The 15,123-nt window shown below is 43.0% G+C and overlaps 2 protein-coding genes across 2 annotated transcripts; both read left to right on the top strand.

Annotated features, from left to right (window-relative positions):
* The first annotated feature begins 595 nt into the window (after window positions 1-595).
* On the top strand, window positions 596-4,018 carry slc25a17 (solute carrier family 25 member 17). The gene is made up of 9 exons (XM_034711387.1): window positions 596-834; window positions 1,119-1,179; window positions 1,284-1,350; window positions 1,564-1,715; window positions 1,817-1,933; window positions 2,090-2,238; window positions 2,817-2,912; window positions 3,046-3,131; window positions 3,732-4,018. Exons 1-9 carry the CDS (start codon window positions 778-780, stop codon window positions 3,883-3,885), a joined length of 939 nt encoding a protein of 312 aa, XP_034567278.1. The 5' UTR covers window positions 596-777; the 3' UTR covers window positions 3,886-4,018.
* A 1,610-nt stretch (window positions 4,019-5,628) lies between these two features.
* znf598 (zinc finger protein 598) lies at window positions 5,629-14,335 on the top strand. The gene is made up of 13 exons (XM_034711061.1): window positions 5,629-6,032; window positions 7,797-7,909; window positions 8,722-8,851; window positions 8,955-9,166; window positions 9,272-9,489; window positions 9,572-9,668; window positions 10,524-10,659; window positions 10,821-10,884; window positions 10,974-11,046; window positions 11,126-12,006; window positions 12,164-12,335; window positions 12,440-12,587; window positions 12,814-14,335. The coding sequence occupies exons 1-13, from the start codon at window positions 5,859-5,861 to the stop codon at window positions 13,183-13,185; spliced, it is 2,790 nt and encodes a 929-aa protein (XP_034566952.1). The 5' UTR covers window positions 5,629-5,858; the 3' UTR covers window positions 13,186-14,335.
* Window positions 14,336-15,123: the final 788 nt, after the last annotated feature.

The raw sequence follows: 15,123 nt of genomic DNA, 5'->3' as shown, positions 1-15,123 counted from the left end.
ATGTATGGTAGGAACCGTGTGGAAACACCTTCCAACAAAGACTAGGCTTTCAAGGATTCAAGGTTTTTTATTGTCATACCAAAACAAGCTGTCACATGATATGAAACGAACTTTAGTTTCTCAGGTCCCGTATAAAGCCACAAAGAACACACAATTAAAGGAGGACAACAGTAATAAATATAAGTATAAGAATATAATAATCTTATCCCACCTGGTGACAACAGTAGGTATTCAAATAAATTAGACACTCAAAGAAAACAGCATCATAAAGCAGTGAACAAGTTATTCACACAAATGGCTCCTACACATGTAATCATGAAGAAGACTGTGATTCATGTAATCTGACTAGTTTTCCAAAAGTACTCTGATTAAATGTTATTTTTCAAAAGTTCTGTGACTTCTTGTTGTCTAATTATTTTTGGAAAAGTTCAGATTACATGTAATCTGATTTCTCAGCAAAAAAAATTAATGTCAAAAGTCCTTCTCATCTTATTATTGAGTCCTGAATTCGTGGTGACGCCCCTGATTAAAATTCTGGTACACTTGAAGAAAACTTCATTACCCATGATGCACCTGTGAACTGGCGTAGACTCACGTAGAACGTAAGCACCAGCTACAAGGAAGTGAGATCAATAACAGTGGGCAGAAGAGTGTGCGCACAACAACTGTTCTGCTTTCTGGGTTTGAGTTTCACTGATTTCTGTTTCTTTTTGTTTTTTATTTTAAAGAAGGAACTAAAAGTTTGAATTTTAGAATAAGTTTATAATCTCCTTCAGAATGAGTGACGCGGTGTTCTCCTATGAGAGTTTGGTCCACGCTGTGTCAGGAGCGATGGTGAGTTCACTTTACTTTCACTATGACAGACAGCTATTAGAGGTGTAATGACAGAATCTGCTGCTCTATAATTCAGTGTTTATGGGTTGTGAATCTAACACATCAAATGTGACCCAACCTGATGTTTACACTGATGGCTTTATCTTTATTATTTTAAACAGACCTTCAAATTCAAAATCAGTTTTTACAGATTAAACAGTTGTTTCCTTTTTATTAATCTCATTTATTTACAGAGTGTTTGGTTTTTGTTTCATATCATGATACTGACTGTAGTCTTGTTTTAGGGAGGTGTGACTGCCATGACAGTGTTCTTCCCTCTTGATACTGCAAGACTGAGGCTTCAAGGTTAGACACAATAATCATGCAGCCATAATTATAATGTGGTAATATATTATTATCATATAAAACAGTGTGATACATGTTGTGCTTTGTGTTTTGTTTGTGCTCAGTGGATGAAAACAGGAAGGCCAAATCGACTCCGACCATTTTGCAAGAAATAGTGAAAGAAGAAGGACTGTGAGTGAAACATGGAGCAAGAACAGACTTGTGATTTGGTTGCATGCCAAAAAATCTTGATTCTTTGCCTTAGCTTTTTTTATATGTCATGCATGAAGTGCTTAACCGCACGCTGATTTTCACCATTCCTGTCTTTTGAGACACATTCCAGGTTTCACTATGAACTATAATGTGGAAGATAAAGGGCTCTGACGTTTGTTTGTCCCCCTTCAGATTGGCCCTGTACAGAGGTTGGGTCCCGGTCATCTGCAGCCTGTGCTGCTCCAACTTTGTCTACTTCTACTGCTTCCACAGTCTGAAGGCCGTGTGTCTGAGAGGGAAACAATCCGCACCCACCACAGATCTACTCATAGGGATCGCTGCAGGTGAGAGAGTCCAGATCAGAAGACCACCAGCTTCACTTTTTCATTTGATTATTCAGCAGAAAGATTTTCAGCTTGTGTTTGCTGTCTTATCTTGTATCCAGGTATTATAAACGTTCTGGTCACCACTCCTCTGTGGGTGGTCAACACCAGGCTGAAGCTTCAAGGTTCCAAGTTTCGCAATGCTGACATACGGCCAACCAGCTACTGTGGCATTCTGGGTAAATGTTCACAGTGTAATTGTGCTCAGAGTCTCTGACTCTGTATTTACTCACCACACACAGCATGATGCATTTATTCTGAACTACTTTCAGGCTATGACTTCCATCTCTAGCCCTTCACTTATTTCTGTCTTATTGTCTCTTCTGTTTTTGCAGATGCATTCGTGCAGATCATCCGTGATGAAGGCATTGGAGCTCTGTGGAACGGGACCCTCCCGTCCCTGCTGCTGGTGCTGAACCCCGGCATACAGTTCATGATTTATGAAGGTCTGAAGAGGCAGCTGAGGAAAGGAGTGCCCAGAGAGGTGAGGGAGAGAAAGCATGGAGGAGAAGGAGAATACAAACATCTGAAAGAAAGAAAACATCAGAAAAAGGACAAAATTGAAAGCTTCTTGAATTTGCAGTATTATACTTCTCTTAGTATTTATTACATGTGCAAAAGTTGGGACTATTAAAATCTTACAGATGAAGAAAAACAGCTTTATAGTTAGGAATGACTGAAAACATCAGTGCACATTAGAACATACCTTTCTGCTCAAAGTACAAAGTTTAATTTGAAACATCTTTCCATTATTTCTTCTTGAAAACTTGAATTGATATCTTGCTCAATAAAAATAATATTCATATTTCTGTGAAATATAAAGTAATTTCATAATATTGAATTTTAAAAACACATATGTGCCCATAATTCAAGGAATGAAGAGCGTAAGACGGACGTTCCTTTGGCTCATCCCATCATCCGGATGAGTGATCTCCTGATATTCAGAGACTTCAGTAATTCTGCTCACATGATTTTTAGGTTCTGACCACAGGAGGAGGGTTTTTTTCAAACACTTGCACTTTAGATGTTTTCCTTCCTAACTCTTTTGTTCTTCTTCCTCAGCTTTCATCTATCGAGGTCTTCATCATCGGGGCTATTGCCAAAGCTGTCGCCACCACCGTCACATACCCACTGCAGACCATACAGTCTATTCTGAGGGTAGGTTTCATGTCTGAGCTCCTGATAGAGATTTAGCTCTCTTATTTTTACAAATTGAAATATTTTCCATCAGATAAAACTGAAATCATGTGGATAACACATAAAGATGTCTCTTCATTTATTATTCTTAAAGTTCGGTCAATTCAGCGAGCCGACAGAAAGGTCCAAACTGCTGTCCAGTCTCAGGACCATCAAGTGTTTGTTGGCCAACAGAGTGAGGTGAGTGCACACTCACACAAACACACACATTAAGGTTTAAGTTTTATAATTTTGGTTTGAATACTGATATTTTTCTAATGTTTCAAATCACTTGCAGCAGTCTAATTATTAGGAATTCTACATAAAAAGGAAAACATGTTTCCAGATAACTTGCAATCAAAACACGGTCTACTTTTTGGTGAATTGTCTTGTTTTTATTCACTTTTTGTCCATCCTTTGCATCAATTAAAAGGCACAGAGTGTAAACAAGACAACACATCTCCCTAATCTGAAAAGCTTGTGACTTTACACACATTAGCAGACCACAGGTTTTCTTTGAGTTTGAATCTTGGAGCTCATAAAATCCCCAACTCTCCCTAGGTTTGTTTCAGGGTTTCAAAGTTGCCCATTTTAACAAACTGAGTGTTTGTAAGTACCTGAATGCACATGACTTTTATCCTTAATGTATTAGACCTGCCTGACATTGCCTAATATGAGGTGTCCTTTGAGGTATATAAGGTGTTTCTGTTGTTGTGTGATACTCTTTGTCTCTTTAACCAGTGTATTTACTGTAGCCCCACAGTCATTCAGCTCTCTCATCCTCCTGGTTTCTCTCCATAGGAAGTCCGGTATATTGGGTCTGTTTAAAGGCCTGGAAGCCAAGCTGCTGCAGACGGTGCTGACTGCTGCCCTCATGTTCCTTCTCTATGAGAAGATCGCCAGTTGCACGTTCAGAGTCATGGGAATGAGCAACCACCAATTCAAGAGACGCTAACTGAACACAAACATGAACACTGACTGAACCAATCACTGCTTAAAGACCTCATGATGGAAACTTCAACTTCCTAGAAATCTGTCCTCCCTGTAACAAACTCCCCACCAATAAAACATGACAAATTTTGAGTAAACTGCTGCTTTTATCTTCTGTTAAAGGAAATAATTAACAGATTACCAGGAAGCAGAGTGGAGGATGTGTGGTTGTACAGTTGTACAGTGGAAAATGTATGGTGAGAGATTTAGTATCCTGAGAGTGACCGTGCTCTAACTCAAATTAATAAGTAGCTTTCCCCAAAGACTGACTTAGTGTCTCAAACTGCTGGGATAACAAGTCATGACTGTGATAATGTTGCATTACTATCAAAATACTTTGAGGAAATAAGACTATTTTTTAATTACATTTCTGAGATACTGGTACTATGTCGTACTTTTGAAGAAGCTGAACCAGCAGAGATAAAAAGTCCTAAAAAACATTCTACATATTTTTTTCTAAAATGTTTAGTTAAAATCAAAGAGTATACCAAAGTGTCATAATTAAACAGAGGAGGATTAGGGCAACTGAAAAAGTAAAACATTTGCAAGTGTTGGCATGCAAAACAATTTTAAAAAATTTATTATTTTTTTTTTTTTAAATTGCATTGTAAAAAGTATTTTACTCGCCCTCCTTAAAAAAATCTGACTTATTCCTCAGAATTCTAAAAAAAAACAATTGAGGTGCAATTTTTATTTCTATTTGTTTTTTATTTAATACTGAAAAAAAAGTCTGAATGCTACGGAGGCACTAAAAGGACATGATTAAATACATTTTATGTCTCTGTTTTCTCAAGTTATTTTTCCACTTAAAATGGGATCATTTACTCCAGCTGATACGGACGTGCTGGACTCCAGCGGCAACAGCTTCTACGACTCGTCTCATCACTATCACCTCTCTCTCTTTTACTCCCCTCTATCTGTCTTTCCAGACCCAACTCAGTCGAGGCATGATGGCTGTCTAACATGAGTCTGGTCCTGCTGGAGGTTTCTGCCTGTTAAAGGAAGTTTGTCCTCTCCACTGTAACTAGCTAAATACTGCGATGTGCAATGCTCATGATGGATTAAGGTGGGGTCAGACTGAGTCTTACCCTGTCTTGGTGTTGGGTCTCTGTTCATAATTTGACATAGTGTGGTCTAGACCTCCTATGTTTGTAAAAGCGTCTTGAGATAACGTTTGTTGTGATTTGGCACTATACAAATAAAGATTGATTGATTGATTGATTGATCTAATTTTATTCAGAATAGGAAGCTTGTTTTTTGTGTTTTTGATCTTCCACCTGTAAGAAAAATGTCTGGTAACAAAATTATTTTTATTCTTTACTGAGGCAAAAAAATAATAAAAAACTAAACAATTAAAGGGACTGATAACAAGGCCCTAAAAGAACATAATTAAATACAATTTTATTTTGTCATTTTTTCAAGATCTTGACTTTTTTTTCTCATTGTCTTTAGAAAAATAAGTCCAGATCTCGAGAAAACCGAGAAAATAAAATGTATTTAATCATGTCCGTTTAGGGCTTCTGTAGAATTATGACTTTAATCTCAGAATTTAAAAAAATTACACCTCCAATTTTATTCCATTGGCTCTAATCTTCTTAACTACAATTTACTGAAACTTTGAGAAACAAGTACATGTTTCCCAAAGTACAGTTTCATTTATCAGTAACAAGTCAGCCCTCACGCCCAGCCACCGGCACACACCTTGTTACACACGTGGGTCAGCCGTGATGGACTGCGCAGATGTGAAGGTGTGTGATGGGGTAAAGCAGCATCACTCCGGGTGATAGAAGCTCCATCCACATGTTGTACAGATCAGCCTTAACAGCAGTTACGTAAAACGGCAGTAGCTCAGACTTTCAGAATTACGTAAGCAGTCCTCGGCTCTGCCTCTCTGTAAAAACAAACAGTTCTAAAGTTGTGTGTTAACATTTCACTAACATGGACTCCAGAGCTGCTAAAGAACCAGAGAAGCACTGCGTCCTGTGCTGCCAGGAGGTGGAAATCTTTGCCTTGGGAAAATGCGACCACCCGGTGTGTTACCGCTGCTCCACGAAGATGAGGGTGCTGTGCGACCAGAAGTACTGCGCGGTCTGCCGGGAGGAGCTCGACAAGGTGCGGGGAGGGCTGCTACTGTGGCCCGGGGATGAGACCCGGTGTGGCTAACTAGGCCGCAGTGTTCTGGCAGCTTTATGCTGTAATTTTGTATGATAAAATAAACTCTACGGGTAATAAGTAAACACATGTATTATGAATAAGACAATATAACATTACTAACTACTTTGAGTTCATATTTCACACAAGATTACCAGAATTAGCTCAAACTAGCATTAGCCATCAACGTAGCCTAGCTTGTTGCTGTACTGTACACGTCTGCATTCACTCAGGTAGCTAACAGGTGGGTTTTTAAGGTTTTTAGTGTTTTTAATTATATGCATTTAATGCCACATGAAATAGTGATTCAGTAAAATGTCAAAGCTGTCAGCTGTCACCTTTCAAACAACCCAACGTGAGCACGATGAATGATTCACCTGTGCCGGGTAGCTAGCTGGTTGTCACTGCACGGTTACTATTCAACAATTAGACATATTTTAACTGTATTTGCTTTTCTGGCAGCCACTAAATCATCATGTCCTTTCATTCAGAGGACTCATATTGTTAGCTTTTGATACTGACTTAGACCAACCTGTCAAATCAGCTGGACAGACTCACTAAAGGGCCTTTACCTGCTTCCTGTCAGGATTATAAAATCAGTTTAGCAAATAATAAAAAGTTGGTTGTCTGAAGTCATAACATTTGGGTGTTTCTTTTATGAAAACGTGTTGAACTGCTGTATTCAATAAATCTTTTCAGGACTGTACACTTCTATAGGGTACACCCATTACATGAAGCCATAACATGTGACAGCAGTGATTCATGAGTGGATCTGCCAGTCTCTAAATATGTTCAGGGTTACAAAACGTGTTAACAATCAGTGCTATAACAACAAATTAAGACTCTTGATTTGTTTTTTTAGGAGCTATGAATAATTTGAAAGGTATATTTTGTTAATCATTGAAGTCAGGTGTTTCAGTCAGGCCTCATATCTCCAGTGAAGGGCGATCTTCATGCTTCAGCACATCAAGACATGTTGGGCGATGCTTTTCTTCCAGCTTTGTGTCAGCAGTTTGGGGAAAGTCCTTTTTTACTCCAACATGACTGTGCCCCAAAGCCCAAAGTACGGATTATAAAGACATGGTTTGATGAGTTTGGTGCAGAAGAACTTTGGTGAAGTGACCTCAACCACATCGAGCACCTTTGAAATGAGCCAGGACTTCTTGTCCAGCATCAGTGCCTGACCTCATAAACGCTCTTGGGCACAAATTCCCACAGAAACACTCCAACATCTGTGGAAAGCTTTCAAGAAGAGTGCAGGCTATTAGAGCTGCAAAAGAGGACCACCTCCATATTAATTTGAATATAATGTCCCTGTTGGAGTTACAGTCAGGCATCAGAATACTTTTGTCCGTGTAGTGTATGTAGCATCTATTTTGGAGGTTTAGGTTAGGTGGTTTATGATGTGGTTTAGTGTGTGGTCACATTGATTAGGTCAAGAGCAGGTCATGTGGTTATTGATTAAAACCCCCTGTTACCTTTTGTTTGCTGCATGAGAGAAAGTCCGAGCAGGGTCACTGTAATCATCAGGTTTATGCTCGTCATCATATCAGAGTTGATCCTTTTTTTTTTTCCTTAGTAAAATAATTGAACTTACGCCCAACCTCAGCCTCTCAGCTGCTTCGTGTTTATGTGTCTGTCTCTGTGATTATAAGCATTTAATAATCTGTTTTAAAGGTTCTGTGTAAACACACTTTGACTCTCTCTCTGTCGTGTCCTTCTCAGGTGGTGTTTGTCAAAAAGCTCGAGGCGTTCTCGTGTCTACCCTACCAACAGTTTCCCTCTGAGAAGAAGCATGATATCTACTTTGGGGATGAGAGGATCTACGCCCAGTACAGGTGATGCTCAATCAATCAATCAATCTTTATTTATAAAGCACCAAATCACAACAAATGTTCTCCTCAGACTCTTTCCAAACAGAGCAGGTCTAGACCGTACTCTATGTTCTATTATAAACAAAGACCCAACATCAAGACCGGATCGGATCCAGTCCCATCTTACAGACAGGACTCAGTCTGATCTCATCTTAATCCACCATGAGCAGAGCACTTTGCAGCATTTAGCAAGTTACAGTGGCAAGGACAAACTTCCTTTAACAGGCAGAAACCTCCAGCAGGACCAGACTCATGTTAGACATCTGCTGAGACCTACCGTGTTGGAGAGAGGGATAGAGGGATAGAGGAGAGGAGATATTGTTTTGGAGTGGCTGTTGTCTTTAAATTTCCTGTGGACAGGCCGTTATGTAAGTAGGGACAGATATATAAGGGACTAAAGAGAAACATGGATCCATGTCGTACTTATTGTTACTAATGCTATGGATATGTATGGGTGGTCAGAGAGGCAACTACTGTTATCTCAGCATGCAGTGGAGTTTTGACCTTAGTGTCTTATGTGCACATATAAATCAGCCTGCTACTGATACATAGATTTGTCTTTGACACACTTAGAAAACCTGAAGTACCTGCTCTTTATTAGTTTTCAGGTGAACTAAACTGAAATAATTCTTCTTTTAATGACGTTTAATTTCTCTCTTATTGTACGAAATGTTTGTTTTTACCCGTGATTTTCAGCTTATTTGAATTGTCTGTAATTACAGTTTGAGTTTCTGATTGTTTGGTTCTGATGGAGTTTTCCCACGGTGTGTTTACAGACATCTGCTCATGCCAGAGTGTGTCCGCTGCCCAGAGCCCACAGTCTTCTCTAAGTTTGAGGAGCTGGAGCAGCACATGAGGAAGCGACACGAGCTCTTCTGCTGCAAGCTCTGCACAAAACATCTCAAGGTATACTCAAGAGACTCGTTGGTTTCTGATTAAAGTTGTTAACACCACAAAGATTCACCTCTTCTTCAGCTGTAAGAGAACTTAAGCTTTAATCTACCCTCAGATCTTCTCTCATGAGCGCAAGTGGTACAACCGGAAGGAGCTGGCACGTCACCGAGCACACGGAGACCCGGACGATACGAGCCACCGAGGACACCCGCTCTGCAAGTTCTGTGACGACCGCTACCTGGATAATGACGAGCTGCTGAAGCATCTGCGCAGGGATCACTACTTCTGTCACTTCTGTGATGCAGACGGTTCCCAGGAGTATTACAGGTGGGTGTTCAAACACACATTTCAGTTTGCATGCAAATCACAAAGTTTCCAGTCACGTGCAAAAATATTAAAGAGCCGGTTTAACTCTGATTTTTCTTCCGACAGTGATTATCTGTACCTGAGCGAGCACTTCAGAGAGAGTCACTATCTGTGCGAGGAAGGCCGCTGTGCTTCAGAACAGTTCACCCACGCCTTCCGCTCTGAGATCGACTACAAGGCCCACAAGGCCGCAGCACACAGCAAGAACCGAGCAGAGGCCCGGCAGAACCGCCACATCGACCTGCAGTTCAACTACGCACCACGGCAACAGAGGAGAAATGACGGTAGGTGATTGTTTAACATCGTGTGGTGTTCATGAGAGAGAGAGAACTCTTCAGTAACTGTGACATTTTTGTCTAACCTAAGGTATGCTGACAGGTGAGGACTACGAGGAGATGCGTCTGAATCGAGGAGGGAGAGGAGGAAGGCCTCAGGGGGGACAGAAGAGCTGGAGATACTCTCGGTGAGTCTAAATTAGCTTTGTGGTGTTGATCGAATGACACAGCTGGGGTTGCACTTCAGTGTACGAGCTCTTGGATGGCAGGGGAGAGCTAGAAGCAGGTGTTAAAGTTATCCAGACTGTAGCTGGGTATGAGACCGAACTGAGGACCGTCACAGAGCTTTAAATTAATGGGTTAAAGAGCTGAGAGGAGAGGAGGCCTGAAGGTTTCTGCTTCAGTGTTAGAATAACACTTCAAAGATTAGAGTTTTCTGGAACATTTCTTGGTCCACAAAGTGAATAAATGTGCACATATGTATGTTCTTCCATTCAGATTTTATTTGTGGGGACACCTATGGAATAGTAGTCTAAGCACATGCCCCACATATAGAGACTGTAGTCCTTGCTGCAGCAGTTGCAGGTTCAACTCCCGGCCTCTTCCCCCGCTCTCTGCTCCCCAAATTTCCTGTCTCTCTTCAGCTGTCCTATCCCTTAAAGGCAAAAAATGCACAAAAATATACCTTTAAAAAATAAATATAATGATAATAATAATTTAAAATAATACAAACAATTTTTAAAATAATAATAATAATATATATAATAATAAATATATTTTATTGGCTTTTTAAAATCCTTTTTTAGCCCCACATATTTTTCTTTCTCTTATTACTCATGCTAGTTTCTCCCCTGAGCTGCTCTATTAAACTTATCCTGACATGTGAAAGGAAGCAGAGATTCGATATGGACAATATTTAATAACAAAGCAACCTTTTATCATAGTATGCAGCTGTCCCTGAAGGCTTCAGTACAAGTTGATTTTGACCAGGTCAGGGTTTCTTCAAGCGTTTGAGCGTCTGTGATTGTGCTCGTGTTTCACAGAGAGGAAGAGGACAGGGAGTTGGCAGCTGCTCGGAGGGCGTCCTTGGCCACACGCAGACAGGAGGAGAGGGGAGCAGTGCAGGAGAGGAGCGCTCCCAAATACTGCAGAGAGGAGAGGATGGAGAGGACGGAGAGGGTGGAGAGGATGGAGAGGACTCAGAGGCCAGAGAGAACAGAGAGGATGGAGAGGATGGAGAGGATGGAGAGGACTCAGAGGACGGAGAGGACGGAGAGAGGACAGAGAGGATGGAGAGGATGGAGAGGATGGACAGGATGGACAGGATGGAGAGAACGGAGAGGCCTGAACCAGAAGAGCAAAGACACCGGGCAGGAAACATCAAACCAACGAGCAAACCACCAGGTGAGACGAACGTGTGACCGTGTGTGTGTTTAAACTACAATCCTCATATGCAGGAACTCGCTCACACACACTTTTGTTCTCTTTCACAGTAAGAACAATGACGAGCGATACTCCAGAAGTAGACGACTTCCCTGCTTTAGGAGCCATGGCCGCCACATCCATGTAAGTTTCCACACACACTCTGACATCCTCTCTGCTCACCGCTCTGACTTTAATAACTTTGTGTTGTGTTTCTTTAAAGTGTGAAACCCGCTCCTGTCGTGGTAAAAGTGCCACCAGCTGCTTTAAAAGAAGACGACTTCCCCAGCCTCTCAGCCGTCGCCGTGTCATCCCCCATGACCCCGGCGTACTCCGCCCAGCCTAGAAAGACGTCCAAATTCCAGGAGGAGGACTTCCCGGCTCTCGTCTCCAAAATTCGGCCTCTAAAAAGTGCAGCCGGTCGCAACTCTGCTTGGTCCGCTCATGCTGCTCCAGCTCAACCCGCCGCTCAACCGCCTCCTTCATCCAGACTCCCTCCCCCGCTCTCCTCTGCCTCCTCTGGCCCTCAGCCCCTCTCCTCCTCCTCCTCCTCCTCCGCCTCTTCATCCTCACGCAGGAAAAAGAAGGTAGGGGAGAACGGGAAAGCGGCGCCCGCTCGCTCTCCTCCGTCTTCAGAGGATGACGTCGGAGGATTGACGCAGCAGGAGTTCCGCTCGGTGCCCACCATGTTGGATATCTCCTCCCTGCTCACAGTGAAAGGAGGGAACAGCAAACCTCCTGCAGCTACTTCCACCACTCCAACGCCGGCCCCCAACACGGACCCGCCCGCCTCGAAAGCCGCCAAGAAGAAAAAGCAGCAGAAGAACACGGCTCCTCCCTCCACGTCCGTGTCCGCGGCGTCAGGAACGACACAAACGCCGAGTTCAATCTCAGTGGAGACGGCGGCACAGAAGGAGAACGTGCCGGAGAAATCATGGAACAAACCAAACCCTGGGGCTGTGACGAGTGCGATGGCGAACGGACACCCTGAAAAACCTCCAGCAGTGAGTAAGGAGGCCGCAGTCAAGCCAAACTCGAACACGGACACTCCGGCTGAACAGGAGGAAGAGTTCCCCGCACTCATCACCAAGAACCCTCCTCCAGGTACAGCTCCGACTGTCTGCCAGTGAAAGTACAAAGTCAGGGAGCGCCTGTCCCTGTTTTGTGACTCAAATAATCCAACTGATGGTTTCTGGTTTCATCTTGAAAATTGAGTTTAATATTAAACACAAGTTTGTTGACATTCTGTTTTAACCTTCAGGCTTCAAGTCCTCTTTCCCGATGAAGGCCTCTACTCCTGCTCCCGCTCCATCCTCAGCCGCACCTCCACCTCCACCCGGCCTGGGAGTCTCCGCCCCTAAACCTCCACCAGGTTTCACCGGGATCCCCCTCAACAGCAACGTGGTGGAGCCGGCTCCGTCTGCAGTCAACCTGTAAGGAAACCTCCATCTCTCCTTTAATCCTTACCTTTGATAGGTGGATGCTGCCCTCCCCAGGTACTAAGAGGTCACTGTTCTTTATTTCCTCCACCTTCCAGGCCCCCCAAGATGTGGAGCAACGGTTACCTGGTACCTGACGACTTCCATCAGAGGAACCTGGAGCTGATCCAGTGCATCAGGTTGTACCTCCACAACGACGAGTCCCAGTTCAACGAGTTCAAGAACTACTCTGCTCAGTTCAGACAGGTACTAACCTGACACTCACTAACATTATGAGGCTGGAGTCTTCTGCTTCCATCACTGAACACTGAGCATGAACCATCAAACATGAACCATCAAACAGCAGCTGATTGTATTTCATTACATAAAGACTTTAGAAAGTAACCTCATGAGGTGTTAATGTGGAGCTCAGTTTAACGGTTGAGTTATCTTTGCTCAATCATCTTCTGACTCTCTCCATCTTTGTCCGCAGGGCGTGATATCAGCCGCTCAGTACCATCGCAGCTGTAAGGACCTGCTCGGCGAAGACTTTAACCGCATCTTCAACGAGCTGCTGGTCCTCCTGCCGGACACGGGCAAACAGCAGGAGCTCCTGAGCGCTCACGGAGACTGTAAGGCGCTGGAGAAGCAGTCAGGAGCAGGAGGAAAGAAAAACAAGAACAAGAAGAACGTCTGGCAGCGGCCGACCTCGGCGGACAGCGCAGCGGCCGAGCTGGACTGCCAGGTGTGCCCCACATGCAGACAGGTACTGGCCCCTAAAGACTTCAACTCCCACAAGACCCTGCACAGCAGGGATAACGAGGAGTTCCCCTCTTTGCAGTCGATTAGCCGTATCATCAGCTAGCCTTATGTGCTTCTTCTTCTTCTTCTCCGCTGTGTTTGCCGACGTGGAGCAAACGTTCTGCTGCAGCTGTCGGCGTGAAGCAGCAGCCTGCGTCCCCGTGTGACCATCTCCTCGGGGAGTTTGGAGCTTATTTCTCATTTTGATCGGAACCGAACATGGTGTGTGGTGATTTTTCTTTCAATGGGGATAACATCGGTAGGTTTATACGAATGGTTTCACGGTTTAGACTCACGATGCTCCATTTCAACCTCATTTCCACTCACGACCTTCGAGGCTGTCTCCAGCTGGACCTGGCACTTCAGTTTATTTAACGACGGAGAGTCTGTCGAGGCTTTATTTGAAATCAGAGCTCTCTAATGCAAAAATTGTAATGATACATTTTCTACCTTGCTTTGCATTTTCATTTTAACAGAAGGAGACAAAATGTATTTTGTTAATTTATGTGTGATTGGCTAAACGACAAAATAAACAAACAGTTGGATTATTTAGCACTAAACTTTGAAGAGTTGCTGTTTTAATTGCTTTTAATTGTTGCTTTACGCCGAGGACCGACTGTTAACGGAGGAGTCAGGAATCAGATCAAACTTTGGTTCACAGCTTTCATAGTTTCTGTTCGTATCTGTTCATATCACTCACCTTTAGATTCCATGTACCGGCTGATTAATGACTAGTTTAGCGATGCCGTGGCGTTGCTCACGGTTTAAAATGAACTTAAATCCGTTAACGCTGCGTTTTCTTTTCACATCATCTTCTCAAAGATCAGCCTTTAAACAGACGACGACCTCTGAGGTCACGTCTGTGAGGGTTTACATTTAAATCACGACATTGTGAAGAGATGTCCCGTTCATTCATTTTTCCTTCAACACAACAAAAACATTTTCATTCCAGTGTGTCTCCGTCTCGTCTCTCGGCCCGGTAGAAGTCCAGTTCTGACACACAGAGCGCTCACTCTGTTTGAAACAGGAGAACTTTACACATCCACCTTTCATCCTCTCTCTCTCTCAGGACACTGTTTGCATTCAGGCTCACGTGTGTGTGAGTGTGTCCACTGTGAGAATGTGTCTGAATGAGGGACGCTGAGTTCGTCACACATCAAACAGCAACTCACTTTTATTTCTGTGTGGCTTCAATAAAGCTGTTTCTATCAGCACTGTTTGTTTCTTATCTTTGTTTGCTCCGAGTGTGTGTGTGTGTGTGAGAGGAATGTGTGGTGACGGCATTAAAGCAGAGAGCATCCTTTGATTACTACAGAGTAGCTGTTTATCAGCTGTTAGTTATCAATACAACCTTTGTGTTTGGCCCCCGTGTCCAGAGACTTTAGCCCTCAAGCAGGCGTCCCGGTTTCGATTCCTCACATCACTCCTCGCTCTTTTTCACAGTTTCCTGCTCTCTCTGTTGTCCTATCCTCTCCAAAGAAAGCCCCAAATACAACGTAAAAACTACACTACTCACAAAAACACAATTTGTAGCTTAATTTGAGATTAAAAAACATGCAAATAAAAAAACGTCTTCTTTTTTTGTAGCCACATGACACCTGAGGACAACATGCTGCTTCTAACCTTTTTAAAATTACACAGAAATCTGCAGGATTTTGAGTTTTTTGGTAGTTCTTGCGAGCAGCTGTGAGCAACATTCAACCACCTCAGGACGACGCGGGTCTCCAGAGTCTGGTCATTTTGGGGGTCATGGACGGGAACCAGACGCTATGGACAGCGTACTTCCACCTCCTAAGATGTGAAGCCATGAAAGATGTTGAAACGATAACACGATAAGGATTCTGTTGATTTGAGGCAGACATTCAGGGTTATTGAAAGTGCAATGACTCTTATATGTCAAGTTTTCTGTAGCTACGTCTCACTTCTCTGAAGTTGCATCCATGCATCGCCCAGTTGCATCTTCCCACAAGAGATGCAAGGAAATATAGAGAGGAGAGAAGGA

Source organism: Notolabrus celidotus, chromosome 20 (genome assembly GCF_009762535.1).
Source record: "Notolabrus celidotus isolate fNotCel1 chromosome 20, fNotCel1.pri, whole genome shotgun sequence".
Lineage (NCBI taxonomy): Eukaryota > Metazoa > Chordata > Actinopteri > Labriformes > Labridae > Notolabrus > Notolabrus celidotus.
Note: the sequence above shows the minus strand (reverse complement) of the source record. Positions and strands in the feature narration are given on the sequence as shown.